This window comes from Nyctereutes procyonoides, unplaced genomic scaffold, assembly GCF_905146905.1.
Source record: "Nyctereutes procyonoides isolate TBG_1078 unplaced genomic scaffold, NYPRO_anot_genome, whole genome shotgun sequence".
In the NCBI taxonomy this organism is placed as follows: Eukaryota; Metazoa; Chordata; class Mammalia; order Carnivora; family Canidae; genus Nyctereutes; species Nyctereutes procyonoides.
Window position 1 is genome coordinate 7,131,665 of NW_026575133.1, and position 16,049 is coordinate 7,147,713.

Sequence of the window (16,049 nt, forward strand, 5' to 3'; positions counted from 1 at the left end):
CAAATGAATGAATAGCGGTGATAGTGATGGACTGTAGAAATATATAGAGGGTTCATGATTGGTTGGGATGATCAATAAGGCTCTCCTAAATAAAAGAGAGCATGAAAGATGTTTCCAAGTTGGAATATTCCAAACAGAAAAACAAAGGCAGGAGAACACTTGTTGTCTTTGTATGACAGCAAGATAATGTGCAGCAGCAAGAAATACATTTGGTAATGAGGTGCCAATATGGGTTTCTCAGTAGCCCAGGGTCCCCCCAAATGAGGCATTTTAAGATTAAATTCTACAAACTTCCGTTTATAAGATAAATTGGTAGTAGGTATACAATGTGCAACATTACATAGCTAATATTGGTATATGATGTATAGGAAAGTCGTTAAAGGGTAAATCTCATCACAAGGAGATAAATATTTTTTATCGATGTGAGAAGATGGGTTAGCTGAACTTATCTATGGTGATAATCATTTCACAGTACATGTAAATCAAACAATCATGCTATATGCCTTAAACTTATACAGTGGTGTATATAGTTATTTCCTAATGAAACTAGAAATAAAGGAAGAATAAACTATAACAACAAAAAAATATTAAACTAGCGGTGGTGGCGCAGTAAAGTACGTGAAGGTTAGCGCCTGGAGTGCGGGTGCCCACTAGGGGGTGCTGATTCAAAACACGGGCCCACTTTGACTAAGATAAAAGGAAAATACCTCATTCTAGAATGCCAGATAAGAAGGCGTTTGGACATTTCGAAAAAATAAGAAAATAAAGAGATGTACAAATGTAACTCTCCCATTATTACCTCGCATTCCCCAACTAGATTTCCCCCACGGAACACAGAACTAAGCGTGACAGTAGGTCTATAGCGCGTGCCGCTGCGACTCCGCTTAAAACAACTACAATTCCCAGGCTCCCTTGCGAGGCCAGGGCCTTCTTCCCAGGTGCTAGTGGGCCTCGCCGCAAGGCCTTTTGGGATCCGTAGTCTTGCAGTGTCTTCCGGGAATTGTAGTTCCCTTCCCATAATCTGCTGGGCGAGGCGGCGCCGGCGACCAGAGCTGCGCTGGGTGTTCAGGGGCCAAGATGGCGGCGCGCCGGGGACGCAGAGACGGAGTCGCGCCGTCTCCGAGTGGGGGCCCCGGACCCGACCCCGGCGGTGGAGTCCGCGGCAGCAGTTGGGGGAATCGGAGCCAAGCGCCTTATGGGACTGTGGGCTCTGTGAGTGGCGGGGAGCAGGTGAGAGACTGGCTGGCGGCCCGCGGCTGGCAGCAAAGCGGCGTGTGCCGGGCGGTGACACGTGGACGCCACAGGAAAGGGAGGAAGCGCTCGGGAGGAGAAGCCGGCTGCCTGTGGGAGACGGGTTGGGCCGAATGGATCTGCGCTGTTTGCTAATGGGACGTAGGCAGAGACAGGGTCCCTATGGCCATTCCTCTGGAACACCGAAAGGGCATAGCCAGGTGTCGGAAACATGGCCCGTGGTGGGGGGTCAGGGATTCGGACTTGGAATCCAGGGTTAAGACCTCCTTTCTAAGGATGCCGAGTGGGGGTGCCGCTAGCACCGCGCTGCAGTGCCTTTTCGGAGCCACGTGGGGGGGGGAGCAATTTTCCCGGGAGAACTTGTCGGCTTCCCCTCCCCCTCTAGGAGGCCTTGGCACCCACGTGGGTTGGGCTTCTGGTGGGGGGGTGGCCCGCGGGTCCACGTGGGGGCGGGGAGGGGATGTCCACGTGGCTCCCGCTCCAGGCTGCCCGGCATCTCGTATCGGCGTTGGAGCCGCACTGCTGGGAACTGGGTGTGTCTCAGCCCGTCCCGCCATCTCCGACCCGGTTGGGGGCCCCTAGCCGAGAAAAAAGGTTAGGGGCTGTTAGAGTCAGCTTTGCCCAGGGTCTTGGAGTAGTTTATTTCTCCTGCCTTGGTTCACGGCGCCTCAACAGCGAATGGTGAAAGACCTTCCAGATGTGCGGGGAGTCAGTTGCCTGCGGATGGTGGGGTGTGTTGGGGAGGGTAGAAGGGCTGTGGAGTATGCTTGTGGCGACTTCTGTCTGACTGGCTTGTCGTGGGTTGTGAGTTATGGGCACTGGCGTTTTGGTTGCCTGCGGACCTGCCTCATTGGTGATTCAAGGGGCTTGGGGAGTGTCAACATATACGCGGGACGAGACTAAGTTAGGGAAAGGGAATCCTTTCTCCTTCCCTTTTTCCTTCAGCGTCTCTTTTAAGGCCTGCTTCTGTGAACTGACACATATAAACTGAGGTGATTTGTATTTAAAGCTCTTTGGAATTTTGCTCGGATGGGAAAAGGAGATTTAAAAACTATTCAATACTACATTTATTGGATGGGGTGGCTTCTATCAAGATTCTGTTTCCTTGGTTTTCTGAATACTTACAAGCTTATCATCTCACTCCTCAGCAGAGGGCTTCTTAAAAGTTGCTACCTAGAGTGTTGGTGGGCAGGACTTAGTCTGAACTGTTAATCTCTCTTAATTAAGCCAAGTCCTTGAAAACTTTTGGGTGGTTCAGTTTGGTTTGGTTTTGGTTTTAGGTGGGAATTAGGCTGCAGGCTATGTCCGTTCCAGCAAACCAATCCAAGCTCTTGCTGCTGGGGCCCTAGCTTGGGGACTGCTCACCTTTTATGGGAGAGGCAGGAAGGATCCATCACCCAGCAGTAATCCAATTTAGGTGGTCATCTGGGTTTGGAGAGGATCTCCTGGAGAAATTATGTGTGTCTCATCTCTCACCTCTCCCTCATAAAGGTGGATATGTGGAAGCTAGTTAGTCCACCAGTATTTATTGAGATACTGTGTTTAGACAGAAGGGATGCTGTGGTAAGCCACACATAGTCCCTGTTCTCTAGGATGGTTTTATTGGGATAGACAATAAATAATGAGTGGGACAAAAGGAAAGTGCAGCATATTTGGGATTACATAATGAGCGGTAGTAATCTACATTGCAGGGTCTGGGAAAGAACATTTTAAGTTGAGACTTATGAAGGCTGTGTGGTGGGGGAGGTAGGCTTTCATCAGAGGAAATAGTGCGAGAAGGGCTTGAAGTGGGAGAGAACAAGGTTTATTGAAGAAATGGCAAGGGGTGCCTGGGTGGCTCATTGGGTTAGGCATCTACCTTCAGCTCAGGTCATGATCCCAGGACCCTGCTTGGGGAGTCAGGCTCCTAGCTTGGGAAGCAACTTTTCCCCCGCCCTTGTGCCATTCCCCCTGCTTGTGCTCACTGGTTCTATCTCTCTGTCAAATAAATAAATAAAATCTTTTTTTTTTTTTTTTTTTTTTAGGATTTTATTTCTTTGAAAGAGCACAAGCAGGGGGAGGGACAGAGGGAGAAGCAGACTCTGCTGAGCAGGGAGCCCAATGTAGGCCTTGATCCCAGGACTCCTGGGGATCACCACCTGAGCCAAAGGCAGATGTCCAACCAACTGAGTTACTCAGGTACCCCTAAATAAAATCTCTTAAAACAAAAAAAAAAAAGAAACTTAGAGACCTGTGTGTCTCGTGTAGAGAGAGGCAAGTGGTAGGAGGACACACACTGGAGTAGAAGTGCCTAGTGGGGAACACCAGGATTTCAAAGTTTTTTTTAAGGAGTTTAAATTTAGTGATAAGAGCAGTAAGATGCCATTGGAGGGGTTTAGGGAGGGTCTCAAAAAGTTACCAGTTGTGTATTTTTAATAGTTTGTAGTTGGTTTTGAATCCTATAGGGACAAGACTGGGTGTGGAAAGCCAGTTGGGAGGTTGCTGAAGCTGGAGATGCTGGTGGCTCGCTCTCTTTTAACCTGGGTTTAGCTCCTAGATGATTTTGGTAGTCTGAGAGCTGTGCTTCTTGGGGATTGAGGGATAGATGATGTCAGGGGAAGATGGGTATGTCTCTGACTGGGGCTCCAGTACCTTCCTGATGGGGGTTGTGAGTAGTTCTCAGAGCTGGACATTGTTGTAAGATTCTGGCCCAGTAGCTAGGTCAGGTAGGTCAGGCAGGACAAGTTGAAATGCAGCCTCCTTGCTCACCCAAGAGTGTTTGCTGAGCCAGGTGCTATTCAGCTGCTAGTTGTAATTATAGGATTGTGAAGGCTTGGGAGGAGTTGGTGCCTAAAACCTGCCACCTTTCACTTCCTCTCTGGACTTGGCTTCCTAAAGTGTATCTAGCCTTCCTCTCTGGGCACTGGAACTCTTCAGCTTGATTAGGAGGGTGGGTATAGGGGTATTGTCACACCTATTGCCTTTTCTTTTTTCTTTTCCTCCCTTGGAAGAGGTGTAAACTTTCCCTTTGGTGCAGAAGGGGAGGGGGGATTGGTTTGTCTGTATTTGTTTCTGTTCTTTGGCTTTCCTCATATGTTTCCTATAGTGGAGATACCCCTGGCTCTGGCCTCTGGCTTGCCAGCCCCATTCTAGCTACCTCTGGCCCAGCCCACGCCCACACTCTTGACAGGCCTGGGCGGAGGCTCCCTGCCTGACAAGGCTAAAGATGTTGCTAATTTTCAGGCAAGAGTTGGGGTGGGGCTTTTCCATGTACTGAATCAGGCTTTCTCTTTGTGCTCATGTGGTCCTGTTAGAGTTAGGAGGAGACTTTTTCTTTGGAACTACCATTGAGAAGTTGAGTGGCACACTGTAGGGCCTTCAAAATAAAAGTTTGATTGAAGTGTGAATGTTTAAACCCTTCCAAGATTCAAGAAGGATATAGGCTAGTATGGTACAAAGGGTTATTTGCCCCAGAGGAACTTAGAATCCAGCTTTAGTAATGATGCAAGGGACATCACATTTGCCAGAAAAATAAGTGCTATGAGACAAATGAATTCAGGCATATGAGGAGAGATCAGCATGGGTTGGGGAACCTGAGTATTCTTGAAGAAGGTAGGGTTTGAGCTAAGCAGGGAAGAGAGGTCTGAGCAGTATTTGAGGGAGGTAAGATGGTTGGAGCTGAAGTCGCCTCCTCACTGACCACCTCTCCTTTGGTGTACCCCTCAGACTATCTGCTTTTATCACTACCAGCAGACAACTTTTCTGAACAATCTTGATCTTTTTGATGTTCTTACTCCCTCATTTAATAACCGTCTGTGGCTCCAACTGTTTCTGGATGGAGTCCAAACCTTTTTTTGCCCAGAAGAAGGTCCTTGAACACTGCCATCCTGATTGGTACTTTGGCTCATGGGTTGTATTTCATTCTGCCCAGCAAGTCCAGATTTTTGGCTTTGGTGGGGCTCCTGCTGAGTTTGGGGCCATTGGTGGAAGGCTGGGCACACGGTTTACAGAGCCTATCACACAGATGCCCCAGAAGTCCCATGCCCTGTAGCTTTTATGCCCTTCTGACTATCCTGTTTGTCCCAGGTGCTGCTGCATGAGGAAGGGGAGGATTCTGGTTTTGTCAGTCTGTCTCGGCTTGGCCCCTGCCTGAGGGATAAGGACCTGGAGATGGAGGAGCTGATACTGCAGGATGAGACACTGCTGGGGACCATGCAGAGCTACATGGATGCCTCCCTCATCTCCCTCATTGAGGATTTTGGGAGCCTTGGGGAGGTGAGCTGGGGCTGGGCTTAAAAAGGTCTTTGGGTGGGAGCTGTGCATTTAGGCTATGGTTCAGTGGTTCTGCTTTCCCAGGATCTTGGTTCCTGGATACCCAAACCAAGTCCTTGAAGTGTTTTTTGTCTCAGAGTTGTAGCTGTAGGTTGCCAGACCATGTCCCATGTGAGGATGCCCTGGCTGGCTTGAACAATAGTCCAAGGCCTTTCCTGCTGCATGGGCCCTCATCTCACATGTCCAGAGGGTTCCAGTCTATTTTGAGTCCAATTCCAGCCTAGCCAAGGGCTGTCTGCTGAGCATCCCACATCTTGTCTGAGGGTGGAAGGAGTATATGAAACATAAGCCTAAGCCTCAATTCTGATAGGCTCCTCTTGGCACTAGAGAGGTGGGAGATGACAATGAGATTGGAGCCCATGCTTTCTGCACTGCACTCAGGTCTCTTTCTGGCTAAAGGCAGACACTTAACCACTGAGCTACCCAGGCATCCTTTAGATCTCTCTTTGGCAATTGAGCTGAACTGAGCCTGCTTCCCTTGGTGTTCAGTCCTTCTCACTGGCCAGTAGATGATTAGGGATGATGGTGAGACCTTCCTGTTGTCTTTCTGGAGCAGAGCAGGCTATCTCTGGAGGACCAGAATGAAGTGTCACTACTTACAGCTCTGACAGAGATCTTGGACAATGCAGATTCCGAGAACCTGTCTCCGTTTGACAGCATTCCTGACTCAGAACTACTTGTGTCACCTCGGGAGGGCTCCTCTGTGAGTGTGGGACCAGGGGAAGGGGGTGTGTGGTTGGTGCAAAGGTTAGAGCCATGACTGTGGGCCTACTCATATGGTTGTGAAGCACTCATCTCAAGTCTTTTCCTTTCTCTCAGCTGCACAAGCTGCTCACTCTCTCCCGGACACCCCCGGAATGTGACCTCATCACCCCGGTTGACACATTGGGGCCCAGCACAGGCAGTAGTAGAGTGAGTGGGGTAAGCCTGACCAAGGGAGCCTCAGAGACTCCCAGGAGGGAGGAGTATGTGGAGACAGGCCTGGAAAAATGTATCCTTGGAGAAAACTTGCAGCTTCTCTTTTTTCTCACAGGTTGAGATGTCTCTCTCAGATCCTCCTTGGGACTTCTCCTCACCTTCCTTCTTAGAAACCTCTTCCCCTAAGCTTCCTAGCTGGAGATCCTCAAGGTCAAGAGCTCGCCGGGGCCAATCCCCTCCTCCCCAGCAGCGTAGTGATGGGGAAGAGGAGGAGGAGGTGGCCAACTTCGGTGGCCAGATGCTTGCTGGGGAACTTGACAACTCCGTGAGCAATATCCCAGACTTTCCTATGCACCTGGCCTGCCCCAAGGAGGAAGAGAAAACCTCAGCCTCAGAGATGGCAGTGCAAGCAGCTGGTGACGAGAGCATCTCCTCCTTGAGTGAGCTGGTACGGGCCATGCATCCCTATTGCCTGCCCAACCTCACCCACCTGACAGCACTTGAGGATGAGCTTCAGGAGCAGCCGGATGATTTGACACTGCCTGAGGATTGTGTGGTGCTGGAGATAGTGGGCCAGGCAGCCACAGCTGGTAATGACCTGGAGATCCCAGTTGTGGTACGGCAGATCCCTACCAGACCCCAGCCTGTGCTCCTGGATGACTCACTAGAGGCCAGTCCAGCTTTGAAGCTACTCATGCCTACGCTGGAGTCAGAGACAGAGGCTGCTGTGCCCAAGGAAGACCTCTGCCCTGAGAAAGAGAGGTTGTCATTGGACTCCCAGGAAAAGCTAGAGTCAGTCTGCTTGTTGAAGCCCAGGGAGGTCATGGAGCCAATGATGCCCAAGGAGCCTCACAACACACCAGCCAACACAATGCTGAGCTCCCAGAGAGCTCGAAAGGGCAGGAAGAAGAAGAGTAAAGAGCAGCCAGCATCCTGTGCAGAAGGCTATACTAGGAGGCTGAGGTCATCTTCTCGTGGGCAGCCTACCATGGCTACAGAGGTGACCTCTCAGGCAAGAAATGTGCCTCAGGAGGAACCTCAAAAAGAGGTTGGGCCTCCTCGTAGTAGAGGGAAGCCCCGGGCTTGGGCTCGGGCCTGGGCAGCTGCCTTGGAGAAACCTAGCTCTGGGAACTTGGAGAGTAGTGCTGGGCAAGCTAGTTGTGCTAAAGAAGATCCTCTAGACCGTTACTCCAACCTTGTTGACAGCATCCAAGCCAACCCTGTTCCAACCCATGTCTCTGCTCGAGCCAACCGCATGCCACTTGACACTGTTGAAACTGATCCCACTGAAGTTCATCCTGTTCTAGCTGACCCTGTACCTGTTGATCCTGCACTGGTTGACCTTGCTTCAGCAAACCCAGAACTGGTTGTCTCTCTCCCAGCTGACCCAGTGCTGATTGACCCAGTTCTGGCTGACTCAGCAGAAATTGACCCTACAGTGGTTGTTCCCATCTCAGATGACTTGCCACCAGGTGACCCTGTCCCAGCTAACTCAGCACCAGTTGACTCTGTTCCCAGTGACCTGGCTCCAGTTGATCCTGTGCTAGTTAAGTCTAGGCCATCTGATCCCAGACGTGGTGCAATGTCATCAGTCCAGGGGAATCCAGCTCCCCGGCTCCTTCTAGAGTCAGAGTCCTTGGACCCTCTAAAGGCTGTCATCCCCGAAGTCCAGGAGGTAGGGGGTCCTGTGAAGGTAGAAAGTAGTACGAGTGCCACAACCCAGGAAGCCAGACCTCGGCCTCTTAGCCTGTCAGAGTACTGGCGACGAAGGCAACAGCGCCAAGCAGAGGCAGAAGAGAGGAGTCCCCAGCCCCCAGCTGGGAAGTGGCCTAGTCTCCCAGAGACTCCCACAGGGCTAGCAGACATCCCTTGTCTTGTCATCCCACCAGCCCCTGCCAAGAAGACAACTCTGCAGAGAAGTCCTGAGGTCCCCCCTGAGGCTTGTTTTGTGCCTGTGGGTCCCAGCCCTGCTTCTTCTAGTCCTGAGCCACCTGTAAGCAAATCTGTGGCCTCAACTACCATTGAGCAGGTGCCATCCCAAGAGCTACCACTACCAGCAAGACCTCTACCTCCTGTGCAGCCCATGCCTCCCACAATGCCCACTGCTTTGCCTTTTCCTCCAGGTGGGCTAGGCCTGACCCCCGTGCTGCCCCTTCCTACAAGTGGGCAAGGGATCCCCAGTCTGCCCCCACCACCACTACAGCCTCCCAGTCTTCCAATGTCTATGAGGCCAGTGCCACCTGATCCCTATACTCATTATGCTCCTGTGCCACCTTGGCCTTGTTATCCCCCTGTGTCCCCTTCTGGCTATCCTTGCCTGCCCCCCCCACCAACAGTGCCCCTGGTATCTGGTACTCCTGGCACCTATGCTGTGCCCCCCACTTGCAATGTGCCTTGGGTACCTCCTCCAGCCCCAGTCCCACCTTATAGCTCCAGCTGTGCCTATGGGCCCTTGGGATGGGGTCCAGGGCTGCAACACCCTCCATTCTGGCCTACTTTGCCACCACCTCCTTTGCCTCTAGCATCTGTTGGGGGAGCTGCTCCTCCACCCAAGGTGGAGCCCAGTGGCATTCCAGCTGGCCCTTCTGAAAGTGTACTTCCTGGGTCAATGGCTCCTCCCCTCTGTCTTGGGTCAGCTGGCCAGGGAGCTCCACCAATAGAGCCCACCAAAGTAGAGGTCAAGCCCATGCCTGCATCTCCTCATATGAAACACAGGATGTCCTCCCCAGTGCAAAGCCCCCAGATCAAGGCTCCACCATGTCTGTCTGCTGAGAGTGTGGCTGTTGAGGAGCCTGCGTCAGAGAGGCTAAAGCCTGAGACCCAAGAAGCCAGGCCCAGGGAGAAGCCCCTCTCTTCTGTTGCCAAGGCTGTTTCCACACCCACACCAAAGCAGAGCACTATATCTAAGCTGCCTGCTGTCCACCCAGCCCGTCTAAGGAAACTCTCCTTCCTGCCTACCCCACGTACTCAAGGCCCTGAGGACGTGGTACAGGCCTTCATCAGTGAGATTGGTAAGTGCCACACAGTTTAGTTGATGTGAGTAAAGGGCAAGGGGCTTGGATGGTGAGTGTACTCCGTAGAACAAGGTAAACTACCTTGACGGGGCTGAGGTTTGGTTGTTCGGAGGGTTCCTGAGAGGCAGAGCTCTTGAGTTTGTTTGATTCCTTCCTGCTTTGTGTTCCTGCCTTAGTTTACTTAGTACAGTGGGTAGGGGGAGCATAAAGGGAGAAGTGAGGTGATTTGGGAATTCTAAGACGAGTTTTCTGTCTCCAATCCTGTGTGGTGTGCTTCCATAGGAATTGAGGCTTCGGACCTGTCCAGTCTGCTGGAACAGTTTGAGAAATCCGAAGGTGAGGAGCCTGGGTAGCTACGCTAAACCCCTTTCTGTTGCTATTTAATTTGGGCCCAGCCCTGTTGCTTAGATGGATGGAAGGGAGTGGTGGAGGGGCAGTCTCAGAGAATTAATCTTATTCCCTGTCAGAATGGGGAGACAAGGTTCATCTACAATACAATCTAAGCCAGGGAGAGGGGTGGTGGTACAGCATGGCAAGAATTACGAAGAGTAGATGGATGTGGAGATTGAAGTGGGTTGGGTTGGTAGGGGACATTTTTCTAGAAGGTAGTAGCTCTCAAGCTGGATCCTGAAGACGGGGTCTGTGTGAATAAAGGCAGAGGTACAGGAATGACTGTGTATAGTGTGTTTGGAAGGCAAGGGGTAGCTCAGCTTTCTCAGTACAAAGCAAGGATCTAGATGCTGTAGAGGGTACTGTGTCCTATCCTCAAGGAGCTTATGGTCTAATTGGAAAGGAAAATTTTTAAAATGATTCCTGATTTAGTAACAAGTATCTATAGTACAAGGAAAAATATAAAATATGGTAAGTGTAGAACAAAAGTAGACCACAAGACCAGGAAGTAAAGTTAGCTCACGTAGAACGTTGCATGCTAGGCTTGGAAGTTTGGACTCTGTCGCAGATTCATGAGGAGTTAACAGATGTCTGTGAGCAGAGACATGATTAAAAATAGTACCTGGGTACCAACTAGGAGAGAGTGGACCTCTCTGGGGAGAGCCCAGTGAAATATATAGGTAAAGTAGATTTTCCTTCTTTGGGTCTCCAAGCCAGCCCTTTTGTCCACCTCAATCTGGAACATCTGGTTGGCCTTTTAACTAATTTGGTTTCTTTGCAGCCAAAAAGGAGTGCCCTCCCCCGGCTCCTGCTGACAGCCTGGCTGTAGGAAACTCAGGGTGAGTATGGAGACATGAGCGAGTTACCCTACAGCTGTTGGTCAGCAGCCGGCCGGCACTTCAGGACTGTCAACTGGATGCTTCTGTTGCAGGGACTTTTAGTCAGCTTTAGAGTCTGTCCCTGTTTTCCCGTGCCCCCCCTCAGCCCATCACTACTAGACACAGTCTTGGGTGGTGAGGTAGGAGGATGTGTACTATTCTCTGCTGATGCCAGTCTGGGATTCCAGATGTCCTGGAGGTGCTTTTTATCTTCTGGCACATCGTGGCTTTGGGGATTTCTTTCTTTTGTTTAACAGACTTTTAAGCTTGCTCAATACTGGTAATGGTATAAAATAAAGTAGGGGAAGATGTTCATGCTAGGGCTCTCCTGATTCATGGAGGAGGCACCCTGGACATCCTTGTTCCCCAGTCTTCCAGCACTGAGAGGCCTTTTTTCATTTTTCATGTTCATGGTACCGTATCCTGTTCTGCTGAGCATGTTCCCATCCACATTGATTTTGGGTTTTAAGCTAGGTGGGCAAGGTTCCTGGCTTAAAGGAGGTGGGGGGGGAATTCAAGGTCATAGCCAGCCTGCCTCCTAGAACTGAACAGAGCCAAGGTGAGATCCAGCCTACATCACAGTCACAAAGAGCCCTTCTGTGCTGGAGGAGAGTGATAGGGACAGTTTGTGCATCCCTCTCTTCTCTGCACACACCCCTCTCTCATTGCTTTGTGAGGAAAAGAGATGTACAAGATGTTGAGGAGGCAATGAACCAGGCTTTCCCTTTTCCCCCCCGCCAGCAGCGTTGACACTCCCCAGGAGAAGAGGCCCTTAGACCGGTTACAAGCCCCAGAACTGGCCAACGTGGCAGGTGGGTTCAGAGTGGCGAACTCGGCCTTTGATTAGTTTGTGCAGCAAATGTTTATAGAGTCTGCTTTGCACCAGGTGTGTGTAGGTGTTGGGAATACAGAGATGTGATCCTCATCCTTGAAGTTCTCATGGTCCAGGGAGCAGATGTATAAACTAATGAGCATGTTGAGTATCAGAAGTTATTTGTTAAAAAAACCTTTGTGGTTTATAGTGGGGTCTGAAATGGGTCAGTGAGGGGAGGGTTATATATAGAAGGTATAATCCCTCCAGCAGAGGTTTGAGAAAATCACTGATATCAATCAGATAGATTTAGGGGATGGGGCATTCTAAGGAGAATGAGCAGCTGGAGTGAACTGAAGAAACAAAACCAGCCTGGTATGTTTTGGGGAATTGTGAGTTGTTTGGCTGGAGTGTATTGGCTGATGGGGGTGGTGGGCAGAACTAAAGCAAGAGATAAAGCTCAAGTGGTTAAGTAGGAGGTCAGACTATGGGAACTTTGAATGCCATGTTAAGTTGTTTGGACTTCATCTTGTGCATTGAAGAAGCAGTTGGTTTTGGGGTGCTCCCTGTAGCAGGAATGTAGAAGAGAGGTGGATGGATGTGAAGCCTGAGGTAGGAGATCACTGGAAGATGATTATGGGAGTCCAGGCAAGATGCAGTCCTGAAGTCAAGCAGTACTAGGGGGAAGGGCTGGGTCTAAGAATGGAGAGGTAGAGGAGTCAGTCACTAGCTAGGTTGGGGCAGTGAGAGGTTGAGGGGTTCAGGAGGACCCTAGCTGGCTGGTTTTTTTTTTTTTTTTTGGCTGGGTTTTTATTACTTGGTCTTCAAGATAGGAAACTTGAAGGTAGGAGTAGTTGTAACAGTGGGAGAATTTGGGCTGTTGACTGTTGTTGGTGTATTTTGTGACATGAAGTGGGGGTCACTGGAGCCTATATACGCAGTGCTGGGAAGTGTAGAATCGGATCTCATCCTGCTATCTCCATCCTCCCTCCCCTCACAGGGCTCACCCCTCCAGCTACCCCTCCCCACCAATTATGGAAGCCCCTGGCTGCTGTCTCACTGCTGGCCAAAGCCAAATCTCCTAAGTCCACCGCCCAGGAGGGAACCCTGAAGCCTGAAGGATTTACAGAGGCCAAACATCCAGCTGCAACCCGCCTCCAAGAAGGGGTCCATGGCCCTAGTCCAGTCCATGTGGGCTCTGGGGACCATGACTATTGTGTCCGGAGCAGGACTCCCCCCAGAAAGACGCCTGCCCCAGTCATTCCAGAGGTGGGCTCCCGATGGAACGTCAAACGCCATCAGGACATCACCATCAAACCTGTCTTGTCCTTGGGCCCAGTCACCCCCCTGCCCCCACGCACAGCTGCCTCCCAGGAGCCACTTGATCACAGGACTAGCAGTGAGCAGGCAGATCCCCCAGCTCCTTGCCTCGCGCCATCCACCTTGCTGTCCCCTGAGGCCTCACCTTGCCGGAATGACATGAACAGTAGAACTCCCCCTGAGCCCTCAGCCAAGCAGCGGTCAGTGCGCTGTTACCGAAAAGCCTGCAGGTCAGCCAGCCCCCCAAGCCGGGGCTGGCAGGGCTGTCGTGGCCGCAGCAGCCGTTCTGTCAGCTCTGGGTCCAACCGGACCAGCGAAGCATCTTCCTCCTCATCCTCATCGTCGTCTTCCTCATCCCGGTCCCGGTCCCGGTCCCTCTCCCCCCCACACAAGAGGTGGCGAAGGTGAGCTCTGATGCCCTGTTAGGTCCTCTTCATTTAGGAAGTCCATGTGCTCTCCTCCAGTTTACTTTGAAAGCTTTTGCACATTGAGTTTGATACATTCAGGCTCTAAAGCTTCCACTTCTGTCTTGGCTTCTGTATTTTCGCCCTTTCTTGGATTACTGAAGGAGGCAAGCTGTGAGAAGATAGCTTCTGTCCTCTATTTGAGTTAGAGATATCCCTGAGGTCTCCTGTTTCCTTGACCAACCCTGCCTTTGGGAGACCATTAGGGTTAGATCTCACCCATGTTTAACCTGTCACGTAGTCCTCACTTCTCTTTTCTTGGTGGGCTGTCGGAAGGTGGGATGGGGGTTGTTAATGGCAGTTCTTCTAATCATCTGTTGAGGAAAGACTCTGGGCAGTTCCATTGTTACTGTGGCCTCATATATTTTCTGACAGTACATTTTTCTCAGTAACAGACCCAAATTTTCCTACTTAATAAGAATTCTTGGTTTTGGAACCAGAATGGCCTCTTGAGAAATGATCTCTAATACAGGTCTAGCAAGTCACCTTCCTTTTACAACATGGTCGCAGCACTGCTGTGAGACATGTTAGGGGAGCAGGAACCCAGAGACCCAGGCCTGGCACCCCCAGCTAATTGTAAGACCTAGGGCCCAGCCCCTTAACTCTTGAGTCTCCATTTATTTTTCTTCACTCACTCTGACTTGTTAAATATTTTTGTTTTTAATTACATAATTGAAAGTGTGATTTGTGCCAAAACACTAAAACATTCCAGATACATCTAAAGTTCATGAGGGCCTCAGTTCGGTCGTCTGTGGAGTTCTTCTAGAACTCTTTTGCTCTGCTTTGCCTTTGGGCTTGACCTTCCTGACTGGGAGGGAAGGATGGGTCCAAGGCGAGGTAAGTAGAATATATCTGCACCATTCCCAGCATTCCTGCATGCTCCTTTATCCTCCAGATCCAGTTGCAGTTCCTCTGGACGTTCCCGAAGATGCTCTTCCTCTTCCTCCTCCTCATCTTCTTCCTCTTCTTCCTCATCTTCGTCATCCAGTTCTCGAAGCCGGTCCCGCTCCCCATCCCCCCGACGGAGAAGTGACAGGAGGCGGCGGTGAGTATAGTATACGATCAGGGAGATTGTGCATCTGGGATGCAAATGCCTGAGGGGTTCTGAGATTTGAGCTACCTAATGTTGGGGGGTAGGGGCTGGTGGCTGATGGTTGGTACCTTCTTCTCATGTCAGGTACAGTTCTTATCGTTCACATGACCATTACCAAAGGCAGAGAGTGCTGCAGAAGGAGCGTGCAATAGTGAGTAGAGGAACGGGTTTTGGGGGGTTGATGGGACTTGCCCCTGGGCCAGGAGCTTGGAGAATCTTCTACAGCAGTTGCCGTGGTTCATGGTGTGTCAATTTTCCTTGTTCCAACATAGGAGGAGAGAAGAGTGGTCTTTATTGGGAAGATACCTGGCCGAATGACTAGGTCAGAACTGAAACAGAGGTTCTCTGTTTTTGGAGAGATTGAGGAGTGCACTATCCACTTCCGTGTCCAAGGGTAAGCTTGGGCCCTAAGGTCAGAATGTCTTTTCTGTCCTGTCCATTTACTTTGATGCTTGTCTCTCCCACTTGCTCTTTGTGCTAGGTAATGTAGGATGACCCCTTCACTCCCACAGTCAAAGGACTGGCCATTTGGGGACTGAGAAAAATCACCCCAGTCCCTCTCTATACCCTGGGAAGTATTTCTTCACCATAGCATGTGACCAAATAGGCATCCTAGCCTCTGCCTCACCTTCCCCACCAGTGACAACTATGGTTTCGTTACCTACCGCTATGCTGAGGAGGCATTTGCAGCCATCGAGAGTGGCCACAAGCTGAGGCAGGCAGATGAACAGCCCTTTGATCTCTGCTTTGGGGGCCGCAGGCAGTTCTGCAAGAGAAGCTATTCTGATCTTGGTGAGTGGAAGAGACCCCGAGGGTTTGGTATACTTCATATTGTCCCCATAAGGGCTCCCAACCTTTTTTTTGAGAGTGGGGCTTTCTTTCATGGAACTGACCTAATACTTAATGTGACAAAGAACCTAGGGGTGGTGGGATGAGAGGAGAAATGAGGGCTCTCTCTTTGACTTAAAAACCAAGGTTATACTATCTCCATCCATTATTGGGGTGGGAGGAGACTGGCTATTTGAGGACCCTGTGGTAGGGAAGTGTTGTCAGAGACCTTGATGTCTGTCTCTATTTTTATAGACTCCAACCGGGAAGACTTTGATCCTGCTCCTGTAAAGAGTAAATTCGATTCTCTTGACTTTGACACATTGTTGAAACAGGCCCAGAAGAACCTCAGGAGGTAACCCTGGGCCCTTCTCCCCCTTCCCTTTTTCTTTGGAGGTGTCCAACCTCCTCCACCCCCCTCCCCCACTTTAGGGGAGAGAGCTGCTAGTGAGGAGATGACTGTTTTATAAAGAAATGGAAAAAAGTGAAATAAAAAATGTGTTAAATCAGATTTTTTAAAAAGGGTTATTTGTTTTTTATAACAGGCATTGAAACAAGTTAACTTGCATTCCTATGTTCTAATGGGGCTGAGGGTTCCCCAGTGTTTGGAAGATCTAAGTCACTATGCAGACTAATAAACACAAACTAGAGAGAATTCTCAAGTGCTGTTGTGCTTCTTTCAATGGTATTAGTGCCAGACATCTCACTTTTCCAACCTGAACACAATCAGGGATGTGCTTACCTCCATTTAATTTCTAGGACCCCTCTTTG

General features: G+C 50.4%; 1 protein-coding gene across 5 annotated transcripts; it reads left to right on the forward strand.

The window, feature by feature from the left end:
* Positions 1 to 1,063: 1,063 nt before the first annotated feature.
* On the forward strand, positions 1,064 to 15,933 carry PPRC1 (PPARG related coactivator 1). 5 transcript variants are annotated; one of them, XM_055300167.1, is made up of 14 exons: positions 1,064 to 1,230; positions 5,317 to 5,505; positions 6,119 to 6,265; positions 6,382 to 6,483; positions 6,596 to 9,491; positions 9,777 to 9,830; positions 10,666 to 10,723; positions 11,504 to 11,574; positions 12,574 to 13,297; positions 14,253 to 14,402; positions 14,535 to 14,601; positions 14,723 to 14,844; positions 15,091 to 15,242; positions 15,534 to 15,933. In XM_055300167.1, the coding sequence occupies exons 1-14, from the start codon at positions 1,078 to 1,080 to the stop codon at positions 15,635 to 15,637; spliced, it is 4,989 nt and encodes a 1,662-aa protein (XP_055156142.1). In that variant the 5' UTR covers positions 1,064 to 1,077; the 3' UTR covers positions 15,638 to 15,933. The 5 variants fall into 5 exon arrangements, with proteins under 5 accessions (XP_055156142.1, XP_055156143.1, XP_055156144.1 ...); XM_055300168.1 differs by having other exon boundaries at positions 11,507 to 11,574; XM_055300169.1 differs by having other exon boundaries at positions 6,382 to 6,474.
* Positions 15,934 to 16,049: the final 116 nt, after the last annotated feature.

Bases quoted from the DNA above. Each gene is read 5' to 3' on its own strand.
- PPRC1 (XM_055300167.1), top strand. From the start codon at position 1,078: ATGGCGGCGCGCCGGGGACGCAGAGACGGAGTCGCGCCGTCTCCGAGT. The intron at 9,492-9,776 runs GTAAGTGCCACA...GTGCTTCCATAG, and splicing joins GGCCTTCATCAGTGAGATTG to GAATTGAGGCTTCGGACCTG. The intron at 15,243-15,533 runs GTGAGTGGAAGA...CTATTTTTATAG, and splicing joins GAGAAGCTATTCTGATCTTG to ACTCCAACCGGGAAGACTTT.